This window comes from Mus caroli, chromosome 6 (assembly GCF_900094665.2).
Source record: "Mus caroli chromosome 6, CAROLI_EIJ_v1.1, whole genome shotgun sequence".
Taxonomy (NCBI): domain Eukaryota; kingdom Metazoa; phylum Chordata; class Mammalia; order Rodentia; family Muridae; genus Mus; species Mus caroli.
The window spans coordinates 116,484,076-116,500,545 of record NC_034575.1 but is presented as its reverse complement, the minus strand read 5'-3'; the positions used below and the strand labels follow the sequence as shown (position 1 = coordinate 116,500,545).

Genomic DNA, 16,470 nt, shown 5'->3' with positions numbered 1-16,470 from the left:
CTCCATTGCCTCAACCCTTTTTCCAGGCAGTTGTCTCAGCATACTCACATCTGTGAGACAGATGTGGTGCCCAAGTGCACACAAGGACTCATGGCAGAAGGACCATGGCTGGTGAAGGCAAGTAGCAGAGCCAGGTCCAGCGCTAAGGCCTAACCTCCCTGGATGCTGACACTGGAATTTGTTTTCCCCCTCTAGAGCTCAAGGAAAACNCACCCAGCCATTTCACTCAATCTTAAGTCACATATAGTTCCTTTTGAAAGTCTAGTGGGTGTAGAAATAAAAGACAAGTGAAAATGCTCTCCAATCATACAGTATGAACTACTGATAATATTTGAGTGGACAACCTTCTACTATTTCGTTTCGCTATGCCTTGGGTTTTATGTTTTCCCACCATTAAAAGGAGGAGGAGGAGGAAGAAAAGGGGGAGGAGGAAGAGGAGGAGGAGGAAGAGGAAGAAGAGGAGGAGGAGGAATTTGTAGCCTGCATCNTCCTCTGGTATGCACCATTATAGTTTCTCCAGGGNCTCCAATCCTAACCAGGCTTCCCTGGTCCTACCATACCTTACCTGGTAACCAGATGACCAGTGATGCCTACAGGGATCTGCAGGATGATACTCAGCCAACTTAGTTTCCTCAAGGCGGGATCATTCTGGGAGGACTATCAGGCAGAGGTCCTGCACTGGCCTGGGGAAACCCCTAATTCATTCACCTCCAGCCTTCACCCAGCTGGCTGTAATGGGCCTGAAGCAGATCAATGGACCAGCTTGTGTTTACTAGACAATTACAGTTTTCACATGCCTGTTCCTGTAGTCACTGAGGCCCAGAGACTGCCTGAAACCTACCTCACTCACTGATTTAAACCAGCCAAGTGGGTCATCCAGGCTACACTGCTGGAACATCTTCCCATGATATCCTTCAAGATACCTGGGGTCGCCCCCTAGCCTGCCAGGCCCCAGGCCCTGGAGCCTCAGTGTCCTCACACCAGGGAGGTGATGTATGGCAGAGGAGACAAAAAAAAAAAAAAAAAAAAAAAAAAAAAAAAAAAAAAAAGGACCCCTCCTTCAGGGATCCTGCAGTGTCCTGCCTTGACATGACACAGCTGACCCACTAGTCCTCAGGTAGGAACTTAAACCTCCCATATATAGAATACAGGACAGAGCCACCCCTGCAGAAAAGGGGGACTGAACAGGGAAGTCTAGCCTTGCTCCTCACTGGGGCTTCCAAGTACCCCAGAGATGGCATTCATCTAGAGCCATGTAATGGAGTGAGGAGCACCAGGGTCTTGGAGGGGAAGAAATCTGAAACTGAGCTGTGTGGCCTCTCCCTTTTGATCCCATCAGAAGCCCANTCATGGACTTCCAGAGCAGAATGAACCACACCCCAGGAGTACCTTGGGGTTCCCACAGTGCTCACCATTAGCACAGATAGCCCAGTTTTCAAGTGAAGCTGTTTTAATTTTATTTACTGAAACTGTCTTATGCGAATCCTTGTGATGTTCTTTGGTTCCCATGAGCACCATCCTCTCCTTNAAGGCCTGAAGATTTCCTAATCCATACCTTCCTGAGCTTTGTCTTATTCCCCTTCTGAAAGGCACTTTTTCTAGTTCATCATCATTTAACCTATCACCCATCCATAAGANTAATTTATAAATTCCACAATNGNACCCAATGTTAGACCAAAACTAAATAAATAAGAACCTTTTTTAAAAATTCAAACCAAGAGTTGGAGAAAAGAAAAGAAACNGGTTTATAGCAAGACTGNTTTAATTGTANCAGGCATTCTCGTTTCCTTTTTNGAGNCTTAAGATGCTTTAAGATAGGGNGCATCTAGAGATTTCTTNTAAGATCTCTTAAAAGGACAAACGGTAGACGTGGTGGCAATGTGCTTATAATTCCAACATACCAGAGGCTATGGCAGGGTCATCAATAGTTCAAGGCCAACCTGGACTACATAGGAAGATCACATTGAAAGAAAAATGTATTAAGACAAAGACCTCTGATGAGGAGACAGAGGAGGCCAGTGTATGCGGCTGTCGCTGGCAGAAGGAAGAGCCAGAGGAGCGAAGAGAATGTGTCCAGTGTTGTAAAAGCATGGAGCAGCAGGGGCAGGGGACTCCACTGGTAGAGGCTTGTCATCTCCATTCCANCTGAGGAAACTCAGGCAGATGTACAGTTAGGGCCCTAAGAAGCCCAGAACTTTTGCCAGCACAACAAGAAAGGGGACATCCTCTCTCTGTGCCTCAGTTTCTTCAGTACGGTCTGAGGGATGCACTGTCAAGTCCCAGCTTTTGTCCTGAACTTTGACATTCTTTTGCTCTGCATCCAAGGACACACACACACACACACACACACATACCCACACGCACACAACTCAAGGGTTGGTAAAGCGAGAGTTTCAATACAACTGAGAACTGTTTNGATCAACAGCNAGGGGTGGACCAGTGGGTGACAATTTAAAGCATGCAGGTGTATTTTGGCTNAAGGTTTCAAAGGCAGTAGTATGCAATGGTCATGTGGTTCCATTGTTTCTGGACCCCTGGAAGTACCACATATGGTGGAGGGAATACATGATGGTGGAAGTTTCTTATTTCATGGCAGCCAGNAAGGAGGGAGATAGGAGAGATGGGCTCATGGGAAAAAAAAAGAAACCAGAGAAGAGGAGAGAGGGTGGGGGCATNACATGTGCTCTAAAGAGCACATCCCAGTGCCCTGACTTTCTCCCACCAGACCTCATGTCCTGAATGTTTCTCTCCTTCCTGGTAGAGCCACAGATTACCAACCAACACGTGGTTTGTGGGAGCACTTCAGGTCAAAATTCTAACAGCCACTGTGCCGGGCCCCTCAGAGAGAAGTCTTTTTTTTAGGCATGGCTCACCAGGAGGGACTCTCATCCAAAGAAGTCTGTTCTCACCTGTGGCAAATACAGAACTGACTGAAAAGAGCCTGACATTCAAGACAAACTCTGAATGGATGGTCTTACTTAAGGCAGAAATCATAAAAAGGATTGTCTCAGATGAATGCCATGCAACTAGAGCAAGAGATTTGGGGGGATTTTCTAGACATCAGGCAGGAGATGGAAAGGTTAAGCCAGACCTGGGATGTCACCATGAAGGTTATGATGATATAGAGAGCCAGGCATTATATCAGAAGAGTCTCCTTGCCAGTCCAGAGATGGCCTGTCTTGCTCCTCGGAGAGGATATATTAATTTAATCTCAACAGTGAAGGGTTTATGGCTCAGTCCTGCCCCACAGCTGCTGAGCAAGCTGGGTTCCCTGAGGCTTCCTCCCAAAGTCAGGATGTAGTGGAGNNGCTCTGGATGATGTGCATCATCTCTGATGCTGCAGCAGGCTGTCGCTCCTTCCTACTAGGACTATGNGAAATAGTGGAGCCAGTCTGATAGCTTAGTTTGTTTTCTACTGAAGCAAGAAAAGCCAACAGGACTCTAAAAAAGCCTCATAGGAGGAAAGCTGAGAGGGACTCCAAGGACACCATAAGGAGTCTTGCTTCACAGTGACTGAGANTGTTTGAAACATTTACTCTACTGGTGATGCTGCTGTGTTCAACTCAGAGTCCTGCAATAATTACCTTTCATAGTGACCACAGTACCGGATAGAAACACTTCAGGTTGCCAAAGGTTTCAATTCATCATGGAGGGGACAGCATAGCAGAACAACTGAACAACTTCATGGCAGTGGAAGCTTGTGGTAGGGGTTGCCCAAATTATGGAGGACTAGGAAGCAGAGGAAGAGGCAGGTAGAAGAGGCTGAGTAAAACCCTGCTCCTAGTGACTCTTCTGCAGGCTGGGTTCTGATTCTCCCAGCATCCAGAACCTACTGACTTGGTTCCTTTGACTGCTCTTCTGACAAAGTACCCTGATAGAAGCAACTCAAGGAAAGAGTTTGGTTCATAATTTGAGGTTAAGGTCTGCCATGGCAGGGAAGTCACAGCAGCGGTAGGTTGGTTTCAGCCATATTGTAGCCACAGTTGAGAAACAGAGAAACACAAATGTACATTCGGCTCACTTTCTCCATTTTGTACAGTCTAGAACTCTAACCCAGAGAAGAGTGAGTGGCTCTTCCCACCTCAGTTGNTCTAACAAAATAATCCCCAACAGTCCTCCCCAGAAGTCCCGCCTCCCAGGTGATTCTAGACTTCACTACATTGACAGCTGAGAATAACCAATCACCACAGCTCCAAAAACAGTACCACCAGTCAAGGGCTAAGACCTCAAATCATGAGTCTGTGGTGTCATTGATAAATCAAAACAAAGTAGTTTTCAGCAAGTCCCTAGTCCACATCTTCCTGAGNAAAGACCTTCCTGTGGCATGTGGTCATATTGAGCCTGTGAATAGCTTCCTTCCTTGGAACTAGCTCAGGGACAAAGATGAAGAAGCAAGGTGGGTGGCCAGGGTTTGAACAGGACAAAGGCACAGCAATGGGTCTCTACAGAGGTGGGAAGATACAACCCTGCCCTGACTCATGGACGAGTCACATGCACAGGTTTAAGCTGTCACTCTAAAGAGCCCTATGAGGGTTCCTTGTGGATGGACAATTAAGTCCTCAGCCTCAAAACGCTGGGGTCACACACAGTGTGTGTGCAGCTGGAAATCATAAGCGCTGCCCAAACCAGCTGTAACACTGCATTAGAGTGTATGTATGTTCAGGGAAGGTTCTGGAGGCTCACCATAAGGCTGAGGGATATGGGGAGTCAGAAGACAGGAGCTTCCTAGAGGACTGGCTAATAGTTGAAGCAAGACAATGCCAGCCCACAGTGCTCCTCAGCTGTCTACCACGATTTGCAAAACTGAGTTGTGTGGTGGCAAAGGGCAGAGAAGGGTTTCAGAACTCAATTCTAATACATACCAGAACTCCATCATGCTTGTGGGAACATGATATGCTTGTCAACATGAAGACATCACATCATACAGGTTCAGGTTGGGGTCTAGAGAGATTCTGTCTGTAGGAGACTGAGACAAGCCACCTGGAGAGTCTAGGAACTTGGCAGATGAGTGGTGACTCTCATTGCATGAATAAAACAGGAACTTCCAGCTCATCACCAAGGCCAGCATCTCTGACTACCTCTATGACCTCAGAATGATAGAGTGAGGGCTAGCGCTCAAACAAAGCTACTCTCACTTTGATAGGCAGCCCTGGAGGCAAAACAAACTTAACAGCCCCTTNTAAGGCAGCTGTGAGGCCAAAGCTTCTGTGAGACCAATCNGAAAAGCAAATAACATCTCAACTGGGACCCTAGGGAACTGGAGGAGCAGGGCTGTCACCATCACAGGAGCTGCGGCTTGAAATGAAGAAATCTTCCTAGGACTTCTGTGGCAGACCTAACTTCCAGATGGGGTCATGGTGGTCAAAGAACTGTGGGCCAGGGAAGCTTGTGTTAAATGCTTTGGGGGAAGAGATGGGAGGCTTCTGCATAGGGATATGGGGTAGACTGAGGGTTGTAAGCAAGAGCTGGGTTGGAGAGTATGGCCTCTGGTGNTGCACATCCTCAAGAACTGGAAAGCCAGCTTCTCTTTCCTTCTAGATATTGAGGCATTTTTTCTAGAATGCTGCTGCATGGTGAAAAAGCAGAGTCCACTAAGGGAGGGAGATGTCCCAGTGCCAGAGAACACAGAAGGAAGAGAGACCAGCCCTGGTCTTGTTCTGCCCATTTTGTGTGGGGTTTTTCAGCCTTCTCCACAACTTGGTTCTTGTCTGTCACTAACACTGGCCTTCTCTAGCCTCAGCCCTTCCCTAGTCCCATCTGGGGCCTGAGAGGACACTTGGCTTCCTACACTCATTCTGACCATCTAAAACCACTCCACTGATTCAAAGAAAGGAGAAAAAAGAAATGTGTTTTCGTAAAAGATTAAAAATCTTGAGGGGTTGTGAAGTGTGCTGTTAGCTTTTGTCTAGAAAATGTTTTGTTTCTTTGTCCCAGAAGAGCTTTGAGAATGAGTGGCAGAGTCGGGAGTAATCTAGTGAGGGTGTCTAGGCCCTTGGGAGGGGCCTCAACATAAAAGGGGAGTCCTTCAGCTTTCAAAACCCTTCCAGCAAGATCCNTGGTAATTATNGTTGTATCTACTGCAGTGGTACGCAAATAAACACACCTGGCCCTTGAGGAGGGCATCTGCTGCCACCGACCCCTCAGGTCTGTGTGTTTCCTTATCACCTTATCCCAACAGTGTGCAGGGCTACCAGGCAAGCTAGCCTCTGCCTGTGGAAAGGTGGTCCCCTCTCCAAACAAAGCCCCCATTCCCTCTCCTATGTTCAAGTTGCCCCTGTCCCCTTCAGCTCCTGAAACTGGAAAGTATGACCTACAAGGGACTCCCAAGGAGCTGAAAGGGGACAGTCCCTTCCCAAGTCAGTGCCCTGGTAGCTTTATGGACACAGATTATCTGTGAGGTCATTCCATCTTCAGCTGACCTGGAAGGGAAGTATTCACATCCCCATTTTTTTTTTCAGATGAGAAATCAGGACATTGGGTATCTGGCTGCTCAGGTGCAGAAGCAGGAGCCTTATCCCTCTCAGGCTTCCTGACCTTTAATTAAGCATTCCATCAGCACTGAAGATAATAACATGGCTCTGCAAAGCTGAGTAGAGTTTCTTCTCCAAGCATCTTTCCTGTGTCCCCAGAGATGCCTGNAACCCTTGACACAGAAACTTCTCTGTGACCATTGCTCAAAAATGAGTGTTCTTACTTGAATACGTGCATGAAGTCCCTACAGCACAACATGCTAGATGTGAGAATGTAAGCATTTCCCTGGAACACCACCCAGAGGTTTTAGCAAAGGCACATGGGTCTTGGAAATGATCTAAGAACAAAAGACAAAGATAATCCTGGCCATCCAGAAAAGAGGAGGTATAAGATGGGCCTCCACCATGAGTTTGGTCAGCAAACTGTGACCATCATATGTCGACTTTTACTTGCATTGCAGTTGTGTGACCTCCACTGGGACATGAGGGACACAGCAGGGGCAAAATCCAAGTGCAAAAAGTCTACTAGTCTTAGACAATCTGTTATAAGCATTGGGTGGGGTGGGGGAGTCCCAGTGGGCCTCAGTGGACTTTTAATAATTCTGTTTTAGTTGGTCATGTGGGCATCCCTGAGGAGGATGACTTGGGGACAGGGGACAGATAGCTCTCTATTGCTGATATAGTTTGTGGTAGGGATGATAGCACCCATAGCCAAAGAGAATCTCCNATGGCACTCTCTGTAGATGGGCAAGAAATCAATCCTTGGGCAACAATTAAAATAGCACATACCGAATCATACTCCAGTGTCTCTGCCCTTGGGAAAGTAATATTTATCTACCCACCTGGCCATTCATCCATCCATTAACATTTATTATACACATCTGATGAGCCATCCCAATGTAATAAGTACCTGTGATTTAAAGGCGGGGGTGCACATGGAAGTCTAGTGCAGAAGAGAGGCACACTGATAAATAATTACAGTGTCACAACTGAAAGAGAATCAAGTGTCAAAACTTACCCATCCAAGGTAAGAAGGGGGATGTAGAAGGAGGATCGGCTCTTCCCACAAGCACTAATTGAGTCCTGAAAGAGTTCACAAGAAGGAGAATGTTGTGGGTGGAAGGGTCGTGCAGGAAGAGAAGGATCCTATGAGATACATGGTGACCTGAGAAGGCTTGGCAGACTTGGTGGCAGTGTCGATGAGTGGAGAGGTCATTCAGTGGGCCAATTATAAATGGACTTCTTCTCCTAACCCTGGAATCATTGAGGGATTCTGGGCAGACAATTGCATTTCAGGAAGGTGGCTCTGATAATGGACACAATGAACAGCAAGGAAAAGTCACCCGAAACCCAAGGATAGATGTATCTATGCCAACATAGGCCAGGATGGGGCATGCACAGCAGGCGTCGAGTGACCTCAAACCACAGGCCAATTTCCCCCCTAAGTGACCTTTTCCACATGTGTTCTCTGGGCAACAGACTGTTCCTCAGTCTCCCAAAGACCTTCACTTCCTGTATGTAAATTGCTGCACTCTCAAGTATGGGCTAGCCTTTATTGGTGCCTTTGGCCCTTGTAGATATATGGACCTAAAGTCACATGGGCAGACTCTAAGCTTTCTCAGAGCCCTTCCTTTCAGTGCCACCACATCCTACTGTTTTGCCTTTTCAAGNGGGTGCCCAAGACCAAGGAAGAACCCAGTGAACAGGTCCACTCACACACTAGCAATGTCCAGGGCAACTGCATCATCCCTGTGCCCAAGGGAGCTGAGATCACCTAGACACCCTCTAGACGCTCAGAGGCAAAACTGTAAAGAAGCTATTTTGTTTGCAGAATGAGTGAATGACTCCCATTTACAGCTAGGCTGCCTAGAACCTGACCCATTAAGGAGCTGCAGAGACACAGCCTATGTCCTGGAAGAAGCATTGTTCTGGGTTCGAATACAAGGGGATATGTACCACCTCTAGCTTGGAGTATGGTTAGCAGCATGGTTCCCATGAAAATCCCAGCATTTCTTTAAATAACTGTCTAAACAGGGCATAGGCCCATTCTTCTGGTNCTTAGACACAAAGTAAAGGTTCTGAGCATGGAGAACTCTTCTGCTCCATGTCCAAGGGTCCAATTCACAGGTTTACATAATTGTCTCTGGACAATGCCTGTCCAGGGAAGGTCACATTGTAATAGCTACCACCAAGGAGTCTGCACAGAGGCAGTGAGCAGAGAGAAGCCAACAGTCTCACAGATGACACTGCTCAGAACCAGCTCTTCTCTGTACCCAGGAGACAGGTAATCCTCNAGGAAGCCAGTCTATCTGGAGGGCTGGTAAGGTCACATGCTATATGGATAAACTTATTATTCAGTTTTGTGAAGTCTAACAGAAGGTCAATGTGGGGGAAATGTCTTCTAGTTCAGAATAGTCCATGCTGTGTGAGTCTGGCTCAGAAACAAACCATACCCTCTATTTATTAAGGCCTAAATGTATGCTAGGCAGTGTATGCTTATCTGTTCCTTACAGCAAAGCCTTGCAAGGTACTTATCCAATATGTAGATGAACAGATAAAGTTGCAAAGGAGGTGGCTAATGGACCAAGGTCACATAGACAGGAACAGAGCAGAATTATAGTTCATACTTCCTGATAGTGAAGCTATGATCATCACTCTCCACTATCTAATCTTGGCCACGTTGGAGAGTTCAGATGGCTCATGGCCACTTCCCATCATGTTGCTTATAGGTGAGCCCAAGGAAGGAAGGCAAAGCCAAGATTTATCTACCAACCTACAGTGTTATGGTACACAACCATCAAAGGATAACAATCCATGAAGCCTCTTGACAGGCACAGGTCAACCAAACAAACAAACAAACAAAAAACCCAAATGTCTATGTATCCCTGAGCAATGCCCAGTTCCCTAGAGGATCANCTAGCTCTGGGTATCAGGGCCAAGCCCAAGGCAAGGACAGGCTGGAGAAAAGAGNGTAAGAGTGTGCTTCTGCCCAGCCCTGGAGGCAGGGTGACCTATTTGTGGGTGAGGGCAGTTTCCATGCACTTACAAGTAAAAAGAGGCAGATGCTATAGNAAGAGATGTTGAAGTAGGATGGCCAAAAGAACTTTCTGGTGACGGTAGTGAAAAAACATGGAAGATGTCTAGAGTGCCACACTCCAGCATGGGGCTTGTCCAGTGGCCACACAGGAAGTGATATTCTGGAGCGCTATGTTGTGGAGCAATGCTCCTTGTGGCTGATGCACGCCCATGAGCTCTTCCTTATCTGTGGAGAGTAAGGAAGGCTGGAACAGCTGGTCGAGATGGAGACAAGAGGGTTCTTCACCCCACCTCTGGAGGCTGGGACTCTATAAAGGGTATCTCTGTTCTCCAGGGTCAAGGACAGCACGGGAAAGGGCTTTCTAGCAGAGTTTAGAGTACCTTTGTAGAAGCAGTCTTGGAAGAACTAATTCCTAAGGTTTCACAGCTCTCCAGTGCCAGTGCCACCTCCCTCACTATTGCTCCTCCTCTGTCACAGTTGAACAGGCATCACTGTGTGACCCCAAGGTCTCCTCCAATCCTGACNTTCTATTGCTGTCCACTGTAGGGGCATTCTCCAGACCCTTGGTTCACTTCATGTCATACATCAGTAACTGTGTGCATTTATCATCTGCTCAGCTCTCTGTGGGGACATAAGAATCAAATAGAATCCGGGTCTTGGTCTCTAGAAAGGGACAGCGTAGAAAGAAGAGTTCGTTCAGCATGTANCCTGTGCTAACCCCCTTATACACTAGACCCCTATGATCCTCACGGTAACTCACNGAGGTCAGAATTGACCTTAGATCCATAGACTCCTGCGTTCCTTACTGTAACTCACTAAAGTCAGGATTAACCCTGGTTATGCAGATAAGGAACTCCAGACTCAGAGGCNACATGACCAGTGCCACACAGTCAAGGCTGGACTGGAACTGGCTGTTAACTACACCTCTGTTCTCTATTGCACAGTATACAACGACTCTCTGAGGATGGCTCTCAGTGTTCTAAGGCAGAGCAGGGAGCTGCAGTCATCCAGAGGAGCTTCTTAGAGAAGGGCTTAGCTCTGGGCCTTGAAGTGGAGCTCAGCTTGGAGCCTAGTGGAGAAAGAAGCAGCCCGAATTACTAACTCCATATCTTCTTAGGGTAGGCAAGAGGAAGGCAGGAATAGCTCACCCAGCTCGGGGCTCTATGAGAAGAAAGGAGAGCAAGATTAGAGGCCTCTCTAAACCCAGCAGTGCAAGCTCCCTCCTCTCCGCAGGTCCAACCCCAAGTTTGGCNTCTAATATCAATCCCTAAAAGCCATCGAAAGATATAGCAGGTCCCAGTAAACCTTCCAAGTGAATGCCATGGAACCAGACCAGTGACTACCACAGTGGTTAGCACTGTGTTCACAAGCCAGGTAGTTTGAAAATGTGCTCAGGTTTACCCCTGCCTGCAACTATTTCCAGCCATAAGAGCCCTTCCTTAGAGGAGCAGCAGGAGACACCCCATTAGCCCACTCTCTCTGGAAAGGACAAGCCCCAGGNAGGTCAGGTCACATGCGCCATCCCCCCTCCCCCAACCGAGCACCGTTGCCTTNTGTTCACAGTGATGGCTCCTGTGCCCAGGCCGGTGGGGGCATGGAGGACTCCGTGGTGGCAGCGGTGGCAGCCGGCAGACCCAGTGCCCATGCCCCGAAGGCTCAAGCCCCGGAGCTACAGCAGGAGGAGGAGCGGCCAGGGGCAGTGGGCTCCCCACGGGCTGGCCCCCTCCGCGCGGCCTCTCCTGGCCGGCAGCAGCCTGCCCTGGCGACGGCGCTCTGCTCCCACACTCCTGCTGCCTCCGAATACGAACTCTCCCTTGACCTAAAGAATAAACAGGTACCCAGGGCCTCCCAGGGGGGTGTGGGGAGGGTGGTTGAAGGGTCCTGACTTTTGGGGATTGTTCAGGGTGCCAGGGACCCGCAGGTACACTTTCTTTCTATGTATCTCCCAGCTGAGCTACCTAATTGCCCTTCCCAGTTCCTCAGGAGGCCATGATTAACTCCCATCCTGGCAAGGTTCACATCCTGTACCACACTGCCTGTAGCTAGTGTATCTAGGGGCTCTGCCCTTTACAAGATGCAAACCTCTCAAGTAGCTGTCATTAGGGGAGTCCTCACTTCCACTTTACCCAGAAGAAATAGCTTTATCTCCATGCCTTTCAGGGGAAAGCCCAATTCTGAGGCATACACTAGCAAAATAAGGTGCAAAGTCGGTGACTGTATATAGATTGACAGACTCTCCAAGGCTGATCAGTTGCGGGCATTCGGGAGAGGGACATGTGCTTAGAGGGAGATGCAACTATTAGAGTCTATCAGAAAACAGATTTGAACCTGGAGAGGTAGCCCTGGGATCCAGTCCTCACCCTTTCTTCAGGAAAGCCCTGGAAACACTCTGGGTATTGCTTTTCTCATTGTGAGATTGGGAGCTCGGCCTTCAGTTCCTGCCAATACCCTGGCTAGCTCTGTGATGTGTAGGCCCTGAAGAACACAGTCTTGGCCTGTGAACAAGGCAAATCTCCACAAGCCAGGAGGACTGAGTAAAGCCAAACTAACTTCTTTCCTTCTGAGGGACGATGATGCTATCCTCCTGGGTTGGGACCAGCAGTAAAGCACTTTGGCAAAAATCCTTCACGTTATCTATGTGATAAGACAGGATTATATGGATCAGATGACAACACAGACAGGTGTGGATTTTTCAAAAGTCGAACTTGTGAGACAGAAACAAAACCCCAAATCATCAGCATTTTCTATCTGATTGACATCCAGGGAAGGACAGCCAAGTGACCACTGTCCTTGGCTCTGCCCAGTCCCCCATTTTGAGAAGGCACTGGGCAAAAATATCAAAGTTATAGTTATCAAGCATTCCGATAAGTCTGAAGAGCAACAGCAAGAACATTAATAATTAAATCCGAGATTTGTTTTCCTTTTTAATGGACGGAAAGATGCTTCAATTAAAACATAAGTCAGAGAAAATAGGAAGAATTCTAAAATTCTACTTGTAGTCTTGCAATGCCCAAAGCTTCAGTATTCTGTGTGTTATGTGAGAACACAGCCTTGGAGCAGGAGCCCAGGGCTTTGAGTGTAAACTCATAGACTTCTGCTATTAGTGAAGTTGGAGCACACAGCACTCATGGTCTCTTCCGAGGGTGGGGGTCTCAGAGAAGATCCCTTAAAGCCATAGGACAATGGGATGGCCAGCCAGCAGTCCATTCNTCATACTCCCTTGGCTCTTCTGCATTCTGGATGCAAAATAAGAACTCTGGAAGTCCCAAAGAAGGGAAACAGAATAGGTTATGGTTACACGAAGAAACCATAGACTAGAAGACAAGTTTGAAATATGGAAGGGCTGAGGTATGGAGAAGTGAGGAGATCTGTTTTCTATCCTTCTGGGAACATACAGAGACACTAACATATGAACACAGAGGTTGGAGAGCATTTTAGCTTAAGGACTNGGTACAGATGCCTGGCCTGTGAGGNCCTGGGCTCCTTCTCACTGGATGAAGCTCTATGAGGATCAGGACAGTGTGGCCTGGGGCATAGGTAATCTGTGAGCACATTCTACCGTTCTCTCTGCCCCTCTNGGACAGGAGCCATCTTTTGTACCCTCCCCTCACCCACCCTCATCATCCAGCAAAGTGTCTTGAATGTAGTAAGCACTGGGAGGGGTGGGTATCATTTTTAGTAACTATGCATTCAGGCACCAAGGAGAAAAGTCAAGAGTCTTCCCCACCCGGAAGGATCACAATCACATTTAGAGTCCATCAACCAAACCAAAGAAGGCCTGGCTTGAGCAGGAGAAATTAGTCCACGTGCTAGCTGACATGCTAGGGGATGGAGGATTGTGGCAGGTTCNTCTGACTGGTGACTTGTCCNTGGTGAGCCCNATTCTAACAGGTGGGATTGCATTTTGAGCCACTAGGACTGGGTCATTCTCTCCTAGGAAATCAGTCTGAGGAACAGCTGGCTTGCCCTGAGTTTCGTATCTTTCTAGACCAACCACAGGTAGGGCATGCAGGAGGAGAAGTGGGCAAAGGAGCATTGAGGAGGACAGAGCAAGCTAGTTGTAGCATGGCACACAATTTCAGTAGACTGAATCCCCCCACTCTCTGCTAAAGAGCTGTGTGGCCTTAGGCAAGCTGTTTGCCTTCTCTGGGCCTCAGCTATCGAATATGTGTCTCTGAGGCTTTGTGTGCCATCCCCTTTGCCTCTGTCTTTGAAATTCTTCCTCTTCCCCATGTTCCTCCCCTTGGCCTCCTGTTTCCTCACCTCTCCGGAAGTTTGTTTGGCCTCTCAGCCTCGTCCCCCACCCCACTTGCTCCACCACCACCACTACTCCCCCGCCCCCCTTGCCCAGCTCAGCACCTGGTATTAAAAAGATGTTCTGTGGTAGAACACATTTGTAGCTTATGGGGCTCTGGGCTTTATCCCCAGCACCTCAAGAAGGTGAAGTTAAACCTCAGGGAGGGCCTTTTAAAATTAATAAAACCCTAGTCNTTCCAGAAGGAAAACGAAGTATGAAATGCCACAATAAATATCACTGTTAGGTCAACTTAAAAGTTAATTTAAAATGTATGCAAATATCAGAGCTATTAGAAAAAAAATCCAAAGAAAATGTTTGGAGACTGAAAAGGAGAAAGAATGGCTTTGTGACAACGAGAAATGAGGATGAACCTGAAGCTTAAACCGGGTCCTATTACTGTTGAGAGAGGGATTATTATTCTGACCCTGTGGTTACCCACGATCACACAGAATCCAGCAGTTCTCAGGCTTGGGAGTGTGGGTAACCATGGTCTCCCCTNTCTTCCCCCACCCAGATTTTCCTGTCCACCAATTGAAACCTGGAAGCATTTCTCTGATTCTTTCTATCATCTCCATCCTTAACCCTTACTGAGATTGCCTCTAACTTCTCCCCACATCCCACCCTTTCCACGTAAGGCCGGGCCAGCCTGCCTCTTGCCAGCACCCCTGGGTCACCTCCTGCCAGCTCCCGCTTCAGCTGCGCCCCTCCACCCTGGCCACCACAGCACGGCTGAGTCATCTCTGCCAAGTGCACTTGTGATCACGCTGATCTCTTCTCTGCTTGAAGCCCTTGATGGCTGCCTTGATGTGCAGCACAAAAGCTTTTCTGCACCCCCCTACCACAGACCCAAGCTCACTCCAGGGTCCCTACTGTTCCTTTCCACAGTCCCTGAGTCCCCCTGGCTAGCCTTTTTGCCTCTGGTTCTTCACACAAGCTGTTTCCTCCACTGGAAGTGTCAAACCTAAGCTGGCTCCACTGTGCTTCTCAGGTGGTCTCAGTTTACACTTTGGTCCAACCNGAAGCTCCAAGCTGGGTGAGCACGTGGAGCATGCCCACGGCTTACANGACTGACTGGGAGTCTCCCCACTCACACAGACAAGGACCGTGTTGTTCTCTGGCTCTTGCCCAGCTGGATGGACTATCCTTTGAANGCTCACAGTGGGGGGAGGGGAGTGCGGGGGAGGGGGAGCAGGGCAGAGGTTGCACTTCATAGTACAATCTACATGGNCAGCTATGGAGTGGAACACTTGCCACGGCTCTGCTCTCAGTCACAGTTCTGCACTCAGCATAGCCCCTGGCTTCTAGGAAATGCTCAGCCTGGAATGATCTAGTGAAAGACATCTGCCCCAAGCTTCCCTGCGCCTCACTGACCCCTTCCCCAAGACCCTGCCCCAGGAAGAGGACCCCTTACCCAACTCCAACACCCTTTACCCCTTCTGCCCTGGTCTGTCACTTCCTCTTGCAATGATCCTTGTGGGTACAATCTAGGGACAGAGAGACAGAAAGAGCAAGCATGCATGCTCCACATCCCCTCTAGGAAAGCAGCTAGACCCTCTGGACTATAGAGGGCCTGATGTGATTCCCAAATCCTGCAGCTCTCCAAGGAGTTTGCACCCTGCTCTCTGNCGTGGCTGCCAAAGAAGCCATCTTGGCTGGCTGTCCCTGTTGTAAAGCTCCCTGTTCTTGCCAAACCTCAGGGCCATAGATCTGTGGTCAGCAGCATCCAGACATTGTCCCCCAATCCAGGATCCATACATGTGACATTTGGTCCCCTCTTTTGGCATATCTTCTAGATCCCAAGCTTCAAAGTCCAGCCTTACCCTGAGTCACCTTGCCAAGAAGTGGTTTGCTGGTTCCAAATTGCCTCTCCTCTCTGAGCCTGTTTCCTCATTTGTGAACTCTGGTGCTAGGCTGAAGCATCCCTAGGCTCTTTTTACTCTGAAGGAAGGTCAGATTTTTAAAGTGAATTAGAAGAGAGCCAGAGGAGCAGGCTGTAGAAGGTGGGGTGAAGACAAGACTATGCAGAAGTGGTACCCACTTGGCTTCATTCACAGAGAGGGTGTTATCCTCCCCCTCTCAGTTTACTGTGAGACCTAGTGACACCATAATGCAAAACACTCAATCCCTTTTGCCACATAATTCATCTTCCTGTGGTAGACAATGACATGTGGGTGCCATCTAGGGCTATCTGAGAACCAGCTATCTGTTAGGGGTAGTGCAAAGCCCTTGCCCTACATTGTGTCCCAGATCTGGATCTTGCTACTGTATCATACCATGGATGGGAAGACAAAGTTAAGACACAGTTAATGGTGTTAACCTGGTTCCTTCCCATCTCTGGTCATCACAGGGAATTATTTGTGTAGGCTCCACAGGTCAATGCACTCAGCCTGACCTGCTGTTCAAAGTGGAGNAGCTTTGCACACAGGGTCTCTGCTNTCAGCCTGGTATTTGCAAAGTCCAGAAACTCATAGCATGGCTTCAGTGTTCTCCATTGAGAAATTCAGCCAGAGGAAACCATCCCTTGGTTTGAAAGAAGACCCCACCCAGCCCAGGCTCCTCAGTACTGTACCCCTCCCCCAGACAGCAACTCTTTTTCCACTCTCACTTGCTGCCATCTCTCCGGGCTCTCATCAGGCTCAGCTGGCCTGACCTCTGAAAAGAGGGAG

The 16,470-nt window shown here is 48.4% G+C and overlaps 1 protein-coding gene across 1 annotated transcript in view; it reads left to right on the top strand.

Moving 5' to 3' along the window:
• Iqsec3 (IQ motif and Sec7 domain 3) overlaps positions 1-16,470 on the top strand; it is a 96,980-nt gene that overhangs the window by 33,130 nt on the left and 47,380 nt on the right. Inside the window, exon 3 of the mRNA XM_029478257.1 lies at positions 11,071-11,341. Within this exon, the coding sequence (XP_029334117.1) occupies positions 11,071-11,341 (271 nt within the window). The remainder of the gene's footprint in view (positions 1-11,070; positions 11,342-16,470) is intronic.